The following is a 15,000-nucleotide window of genomic DNA, read 5'->3' as shown; positions in this document are numbered from 1 at the left end:
TCAAATCAATCTTTAGATCCTTTTGCATTTTAAAATTTCAGGTTGCAATAAATAAGCTCTGAAGTTTTGTTTCAACTATAGTTCCTGTTTCGGAGGAGCACAGAAGTTCTCAGAACTTTTGCCAAAGTATCTCAAACACAATCGATGTCTGAAGGGTATTTTTTTTATACTCTTTATGCATTGGAAGGATTTGCCAGTTTCCAAGGCATAGATATATTTTTCAAGAATCCTATAGCTCTATAAATAATTCATATTCATTTCTATGACAATGAAATTTTCCAAATTATATTATATGGTGTTTTTATTTGAATAGAAAAATAAAATCTTTCCGAAAAGTTTCAGTTTTCATAATCAACGGTATTGAATGTTAGGCAACAGGTCCAACGAAGTTCCCTTTTCTTGATCAAAATGACAGAAGTGGAGCTATGTAAACCTAAGTTTTTTGGAGTTGAAAAAATATAAGGATCTATGACAAACACGGAGAAATTAGTTTACCTATAAAAATAGACACTCCTTTTGAAAAGATATTACTCTATTGAACTGTACTGACGTAAGGAACTTGAATTAGAATTATAGGCTATGCTACAATAGACATATGAGTTTTTTTCAAAAATATTTAAGGTCTCGTATTTTCTTTTCTTGACTCAGAAACACAAGTCAAAATTATTGTGAAATCAGGCGACTGTTTTATGTACCTAATTGCAAAAACTGGAAAGACATTTGAAACAAACAGAAATTATAAAGGGGAAAAGTAATGAGAAAATATATTCTCTCTTTAATATATTTTCTCCTCAATTGATTTAATGAAAATAATGAATACTATAATATCGCTAGAGCTTCAAGGGGAGAGAGAGAGAGAGAGAGAGAGAGAGTGAGAGGAGAGAGAGAGAGGAGAGAGAGAGAGAGAGAGAGAGTTACACTTCCTTGAAGGCTATATTTCTTTATTAAAGATACAATTTCAGGTTTCTGGACAATTTCAATGGGAAAATTCACATAAGTACTCGATATAGGAAGATTACTTGGATATTCATATATTTTAAGGCACGTTGCATTTACATGGAAGATTTTTCGAAAATTTTCAAATGCTCATATAATAACCTATGCATCAAAATAATAAGGAATTGCAAATAAATGATAATATAATTCTTATTTTCCGTTTTAAAAATAAAGAAATAGTTATTTACGGTAATGATAATACTTTATTATTATTATTATTTATTATTATTATTATTATTATTATTATTTATTATTATTATTATTATTATTATTATTATTATTATCCAATATTTGATTTATGAGATGTATGAAAATCACTATGTTACTCAAATAACAAGTCACTTCCACTATTGAAATTTTTGGGTAAATCTTATCGCTTATTTTATGATTTACCAGTATCTAAATTCTGAAAACTTCCATAGATTTTCCCCGGTAATAATTCTTGCTTATTGAAATTAATTGAAATTAGTAAGTATTTTAACGCAAGTGTTTAAGAAACATTTACTTGTATTTCCAAAATTCACTAAGTTCTAATTTCGATATCTTTTCTTACTCCGAATATTTTTCTCTAATAATAACTAACCAACGATCAGTCACAAAATGAAACACTTCTCGTTTCTCCAAAAGTTATTGTATATGCACCATTCCAGCATGTTATTGAGAGAGAGAGAGAGAGAGAGTAGAGAGAGAGAGAGAGAGAGAGAGTGAGAGAGAGAGAGAGATTATTTCTTCAAGCAAATATGTACGTAATTTGTTCGGTTGATAAAAGTTTAAGTAATTTAAGCAAGTCAGTTTCAATTTCTTTTAATGGTATTTTTTCGGGACAGTGAGAGAGTCATCTAAACTGTTTTTAAAGTAAACGTTGGAGAAATAATTACTCTCGAAAACGTGGCAGAGACATATCGCCTGTATTTCACCATCCTTATAGAGAATTCGACATCTTAGATATATAGTTACCTATCTAGCCCATTAAATAACTATGCCTTAGTTCAGAGTTTCTGTACTTGGTTAAGTAGCTGCCACAATCTTATTCATCCGAAACTGATCTGAGGCACTTATTTGCGCATTTCTGCAAGATCTGTTGTAGATTTTAATCTCGAGAATAGCTTAGTTTCCACTCTTTTTCCTTGTTTATTTGTCCACAACGACTACTCTTTGTCTTAGAGTAATACGATATGTTACGGATGTTTTGAGGCTCGTTCATTCAAGGCACGTCCTTGTAGCGTTTTTATATGTAAATTCCTTGAAGATAGCTGCTGACAGTATTCGTACATACAGTAGGTACTTTTCCAGCTTGGTCCTGAGACGAGAGTCTTAACAATTCCATGCTTTGTATCATGCTATTATTGTTATTTTTTCTTACATAGTCCCACAGTTTTCGTGACAACTGAAAGATCTACCGCCTAATTACCTCCTTCAACGATGTTTGAAGGAGGTTATGTTCTCGCCCCTCAATGTTTGTTTGTTTGTGAGTATTTATTTGTGAACAGCTTCCTGGCCATAATTCTAATCGTAGAGTAATGAAACTTGCAGGGAATAACTGTTATATAGAAAGCTGGAAACAATTACATGTTGGAAGGCCGAGGTGAAAGGTCTGTGTCACAGAGGCTTCAAACTTCATTCATATTTGAGTATATGAGAATCAACGCCAATTAATGCCAGTTAAGGTCAAAGGTCAAGGTCAAGCAAAGGGTTAAGAAATAAGCTTCTTGGGCGGAGGTATGCGCTCTACTGATTGCCCCTCTATTTTGGTAGGTTATTGGACTCAGTAAATATCATAAGTAAGTTCAAGTTTGGTTTCGCATTCAATAAAAACTCAAACCGTCCTATTGAAGTAAAGGATGGACACTGGGAAAATCTATGATAAAAAAAGTTACGTCATTAAGAATTTTAATTATGTTCAGACTCTTTGCAAATACTTTTCGTTGGACAGGTTAATAAAAGTCTTCTTTCGTAGTTTGAATAAAACTGATCACTTTACAATTGCTCCTGATCTTGATATATTTGATATTAGTTTTCTTCTTCTTCTTCTTCTTCTTCTTCTTCTTCTTCTTCTTCTTCTTCTTCTTCTTCTTATTATTATTATTATTATTATTATTATTATTATTATTATTATTATTATTATTATTATTATTATTATCATAATAAAACCAGTGAAATCTCTTTATATCTACATTATCTGCCATTTTTTCTATCTGGAATTGAAGATGGATCTAATCCTTGCTTTTATGATTTACCATTATCAAAATGTGAAAACTTTCAGAGCTCTCTCTGGATAATAGTCTTAACTTTGGGGTAATAATTCTTGCACTAGTGATTTCAGAGTTTTTTTTTTTCTTCTTCTCTAAACATACGAATTCACAAGTTAGTAAAGCTCTGATTTTCATTTCTCTCCTGCACCCAACATTTTCCTCCCATAGTAATGAACCGATAATAACTCAGAGAATTAGGAAACTTCTTGTTCAGCCGCAGGGTATTATGTTGGCAACATTCCACCACCCAAAAGGAGAGAGAGAGAGAGAGAGAGAGAGAGAGAGAGAGAGAGAGAGAGAGAGAGAGAGAGAGAGAGAGAGAGAGAGAGATGTAGGGAAGCCGAGAAAGAGATACAAATTGTTTTTCAAAACATTGTACTTACACGATATTTAAGATTATAAAAAATGCACAAAGAATTTTTTGGATTTATTCTAAAGGGACTTTTTATTGTAAAAAGAGATTCATCTTAATGGTTTTTGGAATCTGTGTGGGGGAGATAGATGGTCATGAGTACGTGACCGAGAAATATTGCCTATATTTCAGTAACCTTGAAGAGTATGACACTTCTTATCACTTCCGGCCATATCTTAACCACCCAGTTGCACAACCTGTCTCATAAATATTTCAAGATATCATCTCCCAGTTTAGAATATTCTACTGTGATCGAGTGGATGTCAGAATCTCATTCATTCGAGGCGTCTCCGGATTTTTATGTGATCAGTTGTAGATATTAGTCTGTGAGAATAAAAATAAAAAAAAAGAGTTGAAAATATGAAAAGACTGTAGGAAAGAATTAAAAGATGGTCCAAGATTCTGCCCCCCCCCCCAAAAAAAAAAAAAATAAAAAAAATAAAATAAAAATAAATATTTAAATAAATAAATAAATAAATGAGAAAAAAAAAACATACAAATTCCGTGCTAGTATGTGTAGCAGTAATTAATTTGTTTCAAAACAACCATCATATAAACGAAGCATTTATCCAATTCAAATCAATACTTTTTATGAGTGTAATTATTATGTTGAAGGCTATTGCATAGTCTTAGTTTGCTTTCAACTTTAAAAGTGATAAAGAAAAATTATGGGAAAGTTATTTCATTTCTCCTTCAACTTTAGAAGGGATAAAAATCATAGGAAAGTTATTTTATTTCTCCCTCAACTTTAGAAGAGATAAAAATCATAGGAAAGCTTTAGTAGTTTCTATTACAGCATATTGGACTGCAATTCCAGTAGTAAATAGATCTTTTAACTGATAAAACCTTAAGTAGACCCCCCCACCATCAGCAAAGAGAAAACATAAGAAAAAATAGAAAAGATAACCAAAATTGTTCCATCTCAACAGATTTTATCCAGACTCCGTTACTCAATCATCAAAAATTCCATGGTTGTATATACTATTTGTATAGCTAACTGTAACTTGAATTAAACAATAATAATGCCATAGCACAATCACATTTGCTATCATGTTAATCCGCAAATTTGATATCATTTCTTGAGACATGGGTTGGCATGTGATAAATATGGGGGTTCAGAAATTCCTTTTATTTTTATAGAGTTTTCTCCCTCACGAATGAATACATTTTTCTTGAACTGGGGCTTTATGAAACCATCTCTCGTTGTTTCTGAAAACATTTGTTATTTTACCTACGTCATGAAAATGAAGAAAACTGGAGAGGTCTTACTATATCTATGATTGAAATATACTTTCAAAATTCACAGAGCCTTTTTTTATAATGCGACAATAAGCCACAAAAAATCAATCGCCAAAAGTATGCTGTCGAAGATTTAAAGTAATAAGATTTGATGAAATACAAATAAAATAAAACATAACATAACCAACGCTCTCGCCACAATGTGATTTCAATAAATATTTTTTTAGTCCCGATAAGATGATCACTATTCTTCTAAACTAGATACTCCAAGCTCACATTTATATATCAATTTAGATAATTATTCAGCGATACGATTACTGTAACATTAAATTAGTTTGATAATTTTTCATTTTATATTGATCATACTTATGGGGTAATTTCTGAAAAAAATATCTACAGGTAAACACTAAAAGTTAGTAATTTTTTTATTTCAAAAAGAAGAACAAGAATCCCATCAAAAATCTATATTGAAAAAAATCTGAAATTATCAATAATAGTGAAATGATTAAAAAAAAAACACACACATGGACATAAATAATACACATAGAAAAACGGGGGATTTTAGAGATCTTGATTTGGAAAACTGGGGTGGAAACTTAATAGCGAACAGAAGAAAAGAGGTATCGTGCCATTGCAATATTAGTGTCATTATACGAGGCTTCTAGTACTCAAATAACTAGAAAGGGAAATTACAAGGTACCATACTCTTTGTATTTGCATATAGAGATAATCAACCCTGAAAAGCGACAGATCCATGTTAGATGATGACCATTTACGAGAGATATAAACTTAATTGTGATTTATTCATAATCAAAAGTTATGGTGGCACTTTTCTGTTTTAAAGGTTTCCCGTTATTAGTCGTATATTTTCACTGTACATGTGATATTACTGTTCACATTTTTTCCATCTGGAAGGATGAAATAAGAAATTGTTTTGGGAAATAATCTGATAAAGTTAAGCAAATGACTTTCTCATTGACAATTGATTGGTCTCAAATAGCCCATTAGTTTCTTATTCTCTCTTGAAAAGGTTTTATCTTTTTATTGTAAAGCATACGGTTGTTATAAAAACAAAAATATATTTAAAAAAACAGCATTTCTTAATATATAAAAACTGAGTAAATATATCGATCTTTTTCTAAAGAAAATAATTCTCTTCACTGCACATAACTCTTTTGGGAGTTTTGCTAGATTTCTTATGGTTTTATTTCACGCAACTAGTTCGAGAGATCAAAGCATAATTGGTTAGTTTCTAAAGCTACTTGTCCAAGATTGCTTAATATCGGTATATATGGCAAGATATAAGAAAAGTAACATAGGTAGTCACCGACCAATGTTATATGAAGTTTTGTAGCAAAAAAAAAAAAAAAAAAAAAAAAAAAAAAAAAAAAAAAAAAAATTTATTTATTATACATATGAAGTATACATTCTTTCAGTTTTTCTTACGTAATTTCGAACTTAAGTAAGATGATGGTGAGTAATCCAGCATTCAGTCCCATCGTTTGAGACATCGATTGGCCTAATAGTTTTTAGTTACAAGAGAGTAAGGAAACTATAATTTTAGTTAAAAAAAAAAATTGGATAAGATCAAGTATACAAGTGATCCAAACCGAAAACACCTCCTCACAACTAACGGCCTTTTATAGAAAGCCAATGATTTTTGTCGACATGACATTTAGAACTATTAGACCCTTTTCAATAGCCTCTCCCAGTATCTATTCACACTGTAAGACTAGACGCCAGTGGATTTAAATCATGACTAATTGTATGTTAAATCACCTGAGATAGCATTAGGATTTTGAGAGTCTGCATTGGTGGTTCTAAATTTCCATTAAACATGTACCCCCCGTGTGTCACAGAAACATACAGAGTATCAAAATTTATCTTTTTTTTATATATTATCATTTGTATCTTCGTTCTCCCTTGCACTGACAGCAACTTGTTTTAACATGTCTGCATATTCCATTGCTAACTGTTAATAGAACCGTTTGCTGGTATGCCAAGTAATAGCATGTCTGTATTTTGTGACCTTCTTACCGGGACCTTATGAGTATATATACTCCATGTGTCGTAATAAAGTTACTCAGTTGCTTTAATGTCACCTTTGAGTCACAACCTACTCTTGGCTCGTCACATTGGTGACCCCGGAAGTCGACTTGCTCATCCCGCCTTCCCCACATCACTCTTACTATGACGGACTCCATGGAAGTTGGCACCACCCCATTAAATCTTTCGTCGTTCGCCAGCGGAGAGATGTTTGCTTGGCTTCAGTGTGCAGAAGTCCAGTTCTGCATCAAGGTCATGACTACCTCAACCACCAAAGCAGATTATTTTCTCGCGGTGATACCCGAGGACGCCTTCCCGGAAATCTCAAACAAGGCTTTGTGAACAACGAGACACCCCAATAGTGTGTAATGCCCTCAAAACATACCTTTTGCAGCATTACTCGCCGTCGCCAGTCGCCTGTACAGCATTGTTTTTTCAGCTCTCTCAATAACTGATGGGAGACTAAATTCTTCACTCCCCCTCAGGGAAATGACCAGTATCGCTTCCATGCAACCTGCCTCAGACGGCTCTCCTCATGAGGTGACCCAACTTCATGCCCTTTGGTACGCCGTATACCCGAACCTGTATGCACTGCCTTACCCGATGACAATAGTTTACCTATAAAGGACTTGATGACCAAAGCCAATGCTCTTATGAGCAGCCCCTTCACGACCTTCAAGACCTCCATCAACGCCTCCAATCCTGACGAGGAGCGTATTTATTCAACGTTAACCGAAGCTGGCGTGATTGCCTTAGGACACACATGCCTACCCCGTGATGTGCCGGAGCAGCGACAAAGCCACCCATCACCCACCACTCGCTTGCGTCCTAACCACCGACTTCTACAGCCACTTACTGCCGCCCAATGGCCGCAGTTTTGCTACTACCACTCAAGATTCAGGGCTACCCCGTAAAAATGTGCCAAGGATTGTCAGTGGCTAAGAAAACGTGTAAGTAGGCCATTGCTCCTGGTGGTGGCCTCCCATGTTTCTAATCTTTTATTTTTGCATGATGCAGGAAATTGCCCGCCATTTTTGGTAGACACGGGTGCTTGTCGTTCTAGTTTGGTAAGGGAACTCTTCAGAACACGACGTAGTCCGTCTAAGTCTGCCGACGTCCGCCTGGTAGCTGCTAACGAATCTGTGCTACCCATCTACGGTTACAAGAACTTCCTATTGTCATTTGGATACAGCAAATTTAATTGGAAGTTTCTCGTTGCTGATGTCACATAGCCAATCATCGGTGCGGATTTCCTCTCACATTTCCACCTTCTGGTCAATGTCGCCCACTGGCGATTGGTCAACGCAGACTAGTACTTGTCGACACCTCTTCAACCCACCTCCTCCACATCAGCGCACCCACGGATGGCTACGCCCACCTTGTCATGTCGTACCGGAAGTTTTCCGTCCAGTACTTCGCCAAACGCTCCCGGCTCCTGCCAAACACAGTATTTATCATCATATCAAAATGACGGGATCCCCAGTCGTTGTCAAATTTAGTTCGTCTGGCACCAGATCGATTGGCATTAGCCGAAATGGAAGAAATGGCCCTTTGCTAAAAGGCCTCCAGCCCATGGTCGTTACCGTTACACATCGTCCTGAAGAAAGACGGCTCCTACATCTGTGTGGGTATTACAGGCGACTTAACAAGGAAATAAAACCTGATCACTACCCCCTCCCAAACATCACTGGTGTGACCTCCTACCTGCACAAAGAGAAGGTTTTCTCCACGCTCGACCTCTTGAATGGATATTATCATATGCCTATGAACTCAGAAGAAATCCCAAAAACCACCAACACCACTCCCTTCGGTACACACACCTTCCAATACTCCTGTTTTTGCCTTCATAATTCTAGGGCCACTTTTCATCGTCTCAGGGATGACATCTTAGGGGACCTCCCCTTATGTATATGTTATGTGGACGGCATACTTGTGTTCTCTTCCTCAAAAGAGGAACACCTCTGTCACTTGCGCATTGTGCTCGACCGCTTACAACAAAACGGTCTTATAGTTCAGTACGACAAATGTACCTTTGGCACCAACGAAGTGTCATTTATAGGGCACCGCATCACTCCTGAAGGAGTCCATTCCGTCCCTAAGAAGGTAGCAGCCGTTCAGAGATTCCCCACGCCCTCGACTGTCAAAGCACTGCAGGAATTCTTTTGTATGATCAACTATTATCACCATTTTCTGCCAACGATTGCCGCCACTCTTACTCCCCTCTACGCCTCCCTCAAGGTCAACCCAAAAGACCTGAAGTGGAACCTCTCCCAGAGGTGGCATTCTGCAATGCAAAGAATGCCCAATCAATTGCTGCTGCTCTCACTCTTCCGGTCCCACATGCCCCTCTCCTTCTCTCCACCAATGCAAGCAATGTTGCTATTGGTGCAGTACTCGAACAGGTGGTCAATGGCTCGCACCCTTCATCGGCCTTCTTCAGCAAACAACTGTCCAAGGCAGGATCGCGTTATTCTACCTTTGATCGCGAATTGCTGGTGGTGCACTTGGCGTCCGTCAATTTCGGCATTTCTTAGAAGGTCATTTGCATGGACCACATGTCTCTAGTGCACGCCTTCACTCAACAGTCTGACGCCTGGTCCTCCCATCAACGCCGACATCTCTCCGCCCTCACTAATTACAATTGCACCCTTCAACAAGTCCATGGGAAAATAACTCCTGTTGCCAAGGCCCTGTCAAGAAACACGTTGGCTACAGTTCCTCTTGGATTGGTTTACAACACCCTGGCTGAAGCTTAACGACAGGATCCTCTGTTGGGAAGACGTCCGCCACGACGACTCCAACACCACCCTCCTCTGTGACGTCACTACTGGTAGACCGCGACCGTGGATTCCTGCTCCCATGCGCCAACAGGTGTTTGATTCCGTTCACGGCCTTTCACATCACTCATGCCGTTCTACTGCACAGCTGCTGAAGACAAAGTTCATTTGGCATGGCATTAATAAGTATGCTAAGGATTGGGTCCCCACCTGTACTTCTTTGCCAAACCTTCAAAGTACATCGACACACGGATTTAAGGAAGGCACCTTTCCTCAACCTCAGCGTCGTTTCACCTACATTTACGTTGACGTTTTAGGCCCCCTACTCACATCACAAGGAGACCATTACTCGATTATCATCATAGACCACTCCACTCGTTGGCCTGAAGCCATTCCCATGGAAACTGCAACGTCAGCCTCATGTACATCTGCCTTACGCTCAAGACTGATAGCAAGATTTGGTATCAGTGAGCATATTACTTCTGATAGGGTTATCAATTTCACCTCTCAATTGTGGACATATATAGTGAATCTCCTGGACATCAACCTACATCAGACAACTGCCCACAACGCCGCTGCCAATGGAATAGTTGAATGTTTTCATCGCACCCTCAAAGCAGCTTTTATGTCCAATTCCAGGACTCCCACTGGTTTACTCTGATTTACTGGGTCCTCCTGGGACTAAGGACCACTCCTAAAGACACCCTGAACGTCTCGGCAGCTGAAATGGTGTATGCTGACCTGTTGTTCGTTTCGGCCGATTTCTTTCCTTCTGCAACCTCCTACGACGATCTCCAGCGCATATGTCACTTAGTGGGAAAATTTACTCCATGTCGCCAGACTTACAAGCCTCCAGCAAAGCATTCCCTACCGACAGACTTGCACTCTGCAACGCATGTCTTCTTACGCAACGACACTAGAGAGCCACCGCTAATGCCCGCCTACACGGGCCCTTTCCTTGTGATCTGACGCAATCCGAAAGCATCATTGACACGTACAGACGAACACAAACACACAGATACACACAAACACACACACGCACACACACACAAATATATATATATATATATATATATATATATATATATATATATATATATATATATATATATATATATATATATATATATATATATATATATATATATATATATATATATATATATATATATATATATATATATTTATACTATGTATATATGATTGTATATGTTGTACACGTATATAAGCACACACACACACACACACACACATATATATATATATATATATATATATATATATATATATATATATATATATATATATATATATATATATATATATGTGTGTGTGTGTGTGTGTGTGTGTGTGTGTGTGTGTGTGTGTGTGTGTGTGTTTTTGTCAGTGTATGAGTTTATTAATGCCGCTTATACACACATACACAAAAACACAGAGACGTTAATATTTTTATTCAGTAACAAGGGAGCGTCCCATTTGACTTTATATACCTCCATAATATTCACTAAAACAAAAACGCTTAAAAATTCAAACACTTTAATTTTGGTTATGCAAAGTTTTCAAAGAACGATTTTTCATAGTAAAATCGGAAAACTTTTCTTTATTACAATTTTGAAGGCATTTTCGATTATATATGTATTTGCTTTTTTGTGTAATTAATTTTCATGTGTTAATGAGAAATTGTAATATAGTCGTCAAACATGATTCATAATCAACTCTATTGCATCATGGTAATCTCTCTCTCTCTCTCTCTCTCTCTCTCTCTCTCTCTCTCTCTCTCTCTCTCTCTCTCTCTCTCTCTCTTTCTTTTCTGCTGCTGCTTGCTGCCTATCATTTTACTCAATTTGTCGTAGAGTACAATATGAGTAGATGCAAAATCTTTCGCTATAATGAAGTCTTATGATATTACCATGTCCATCATATAATTTATCTGTGATATAATGCGTACCAAGTTCATTATATTTTGCTTTTATACTATTTATACCAACGTGTCGCCTAATATATTATCACCTTACTGCACCAGCATTAATTCTTGTCTAAGTAGAGCACAGACGGAAAGGCGACATCTGGTAATTATGTTTCCGAACTAACCATAACGAAAACACTAACCAAAAGCGGTGACAGTAAAAGAATCCATAAAAGAAACAGTGAAAGCTGGTTGATGATCAGAGAACATTTGCCTTTAGAAAACTCTAAAGATTTAGAAGCTAGCAATGCGGATGCTATGGCACATATTAACAATATGCAAACAAGTAAATAACAACTCAGAGCTGTTGTTGGTTGACTGGAAACGAAAAAAAAAAAAAAATAAATAAATAAGCAATCGGATTATACTTACAGGCAATTGTGAAAAAAAAAAATAGGAAATATTCACCGCAATAACATATTTTGAATAAAGAGGTAGAATTTCAAAAAAAGGATGTCATACAGGAAAAATCAGTAAAGAGAATTTATCCTTTCCTATACAGTATATCCTGTCATTTTCATCTGAACAAATAAAGTTGCATTTGTCAACCCCAATTATATATGCTATTAATATCATTGAAAAAAGTCCTAATGATTATGAGGAGTTTTATGATAATGATGCAGAAATCTGAAAGACCATACTGAATGTATGTAGCAGCAGACGAACTATACGGATAAAAATAACTTTGTAGACATGTTAATGTAGATGGTAAGAAGTGTGTTTCCATTACTTCAGTAAATATACAGGAATGCACATTCTAGAAATTTTGAAGTATTTGTATTTGCTTTCTAAGATATATGATTGCAAAGATATACAAAAGGAAATATTACTAGGGATAAAGAGGAACTTCTAGCTGAGGAATGGGCAGAAGAGGAGTCAAAAGCTTTCGGTCTTGCTAATAATTTAGGCTAAGTTAAGTCAGTAGACGTATTTGTATCGGGGTTACAAACGTTGATGCATTGCTATCGAAACTATGGAGGAAGTTATGCAATTTCTTTGACATATTGTGTAATACTCGAGACCCCCATCCAAATCGTAATATTCGTTTTAGGTTTATTTTTGTTTTCAGTAACAAAAAAAAATAACCAAAAAAAAAAAAAAAAAAAAAAACACTGACCAATGCCGAGGTGATTTATAAATTTTAAGAATTATCAGTAAATCTAAACACGTTACAGGTTTAATAATGAAACGAAAAAAAAAAATCTTATGTGCTTTGTACTAATGAAATTGAAAGTATTTTTCCCATTTACGTTCATGCTATTTTCATGTTTATAAGATTTCCATTGTTAATGTAGAATATGATAAACACTTTCTTTTAAGAGGTTATAAATTTAAAACATACGGCAGACAAATTGAATAGATATACGATGATAAATTGGAAAGATAAGAAAAAAATGCCTTGCCCGTAATTAAATTAAATTTCAACTTAGAATGAGGTATATGATTTTTTATTTGGATCTTCATGGAATCATATATGGTATCTTTAAAATCTGACCAAAGAACAAGATTTATACAGGACACGATCATGATCAAGTATTCAGTTAAGATATGATTCGGTTATGCAATTTCTTCTCCTTTGAGAGTGGAATATAAATGGAGCCTCAATTAGCATAAATAATGTCAGGTTTTTAGATACTTTTACCAAATATTTCAATTAATTAAAACGCTTAATATTCAATCTAAACGGCTGTAAAGATATTTGTTTAATTAGAAGGATTGTTTTGAGCAATTTTTTTACACACATGCTGGGAAAGTTTTATATGATTTTTTTCCATTATTTAGTTTTGCGCCAACTCTCTCTCTCTCTCTCTCTCTCTCTCTCTCTCTCTCTCTCTCTCTCTCTCTCTCTCTCTCTCTCTCTCTCTCTCTCTAGGAGACGTTAGTGAACAGTGCTTAAGTAATCAGGCGGAGACAAGCAAATCCTCCCCCACTCAAGGGTGCCATCATCTCTGCTCTGCTTCAGAAGAAAGGGAAAAGACATCGATATACTCAGAGGATCTAATTTATATTATGAATGTGTTTTATGGCACAAATCTCTCATAGAATATGATTATACCTGCGGGAGAGATCACCAGAAGAATGAATATTAAAGAGAGGAGAAATTATTAGTTCTTTAATCAGCAAATTATATGATATTTGCGCTCGACAAAAGAGGTAGTAAATTCACTGAAGTTTACTGAAAAATTCTTAAAAACCTGGGATATCAGCCCTTTTGAATTCAGAAAATATAAATGTGAAATACTAAAGTTATTCTATTAAGGAAGTTCACTCTTCAAATCCCATTATTATCTCCATCATCGAGATTATAAAATTTAATCGTTTTTTTTTTATCTATTTCGTTATTTATTTGTCTCTGGGTGCGCCCGTCTGTCTGCCTGTAGACAGGATTTCGATTAAATTTTTTTTTTTACAGATTTTGACTAAATTTTCACCCTAGATAGATCGTATGTCATGGACGACCCTATTAAATTTTGCAGGTGATCTGGAACCAGATCCGGATCCGGATTCTAGACCTGGATTTACGTTTTTCTCCAAAATAAGTTGACAGATTTTGACGAAATTTCCACGACAAATATATGTGTGTGGTTTGTGTGTGTGTGTGTGTGTGTGTGTGTGTGTGTGTGTGTGTGTGTGTGTTAATCAACGAGAGGAGAATTGTATAAAATAACTACCACATTTAGAAAGAATGATTAAAAAATTCAACAAATCACTTTATGATTAGAGGATGTTCTCGTTTGCATTGCCTGAATTTTTATTAAATCCCTAATTATCGGGAAATTCATAATTTATCTATATAGATTTTTTGGGGGGAGGGGCTGTAAAATTGTAGGTTTTGTCCTCTTTATCTGTATTAATAAATATAATATAATTTGCATGAAGAAACAATTTTATATTACACAATGATACGAATTTCTAAGTCACAGAAATAAAATTATAATGGATGTAATTCTAATAAAAAATAGCGTGATTCCATAATTTAGCCTAATTTTACCGTTAGAATACAGGAACTTACTGTATATGAATCTTGATTTGATTTAATTACGAATAGAACTAATTAAATTTTACAACCTTAGCTGTTTTTGATGTAAGATTACCTTACGGATTAAAAAAGATTAGGCTACATTTCATATGATTTATCAAAAAGTTCACTTAATGACTGATATCATCATTGCAAAAGTGGTAAGATATTTGATACTTAAAGGATGCAATTTCAATACACTTTTTATTTTTATATTCTATTTTCATAAAAAAAAAATTTTAGGAGAGTAATCTTTGTTCATATACTATAACAAGAATCATGAGAGTAATAAG

General features: G+C 35.3%; 1 protein-coding gene across 1 annotated transcript; it reads left to right on the top strand.

Moving 5' to 3' along the window:
• The first annotated feature begins 9,500 nt into the window (after positions 1–9,500).
• Positions 9,501–10,691, top strand: LOC137637321 (uncharacterized). The gene is made up of 3 exons (XM_068369562.1): positions 9,501–9,674; positions 9,871–10,212; positions 10,362–10,691. Exons 1-3 carry the CDS (start codon positions 9,501–9,503, stop codon positions 10,689–10,691), a joined length of 846 nt encoding a protein of 281 aa, XP_068225663.1.
• Positions 10,692–15,000: the final 4,309 nt, after the last annotated feature.

The sequence above is a fragment of the Palaemon carinicauda genome, unplaced genomic scaffold (assembly GCF_036898095.1).
Source record: "Palaemon carinicauda isolate YSFRI2023 unplaced genomic scaffold, ASM3689809v2 scaffold654, whole genome shotgun sequence".
In the NCBI taxonomy this organism is placed as follows: Eukaryota; Metazoa; Arthropoda; class Malacostraca; order Decapoda; family Palaemonidae; genus Palaemon; species Palaemon carinicauda.
This window is presented reverse-complemented; position numbering and strand designations above follow the sequence as displayed.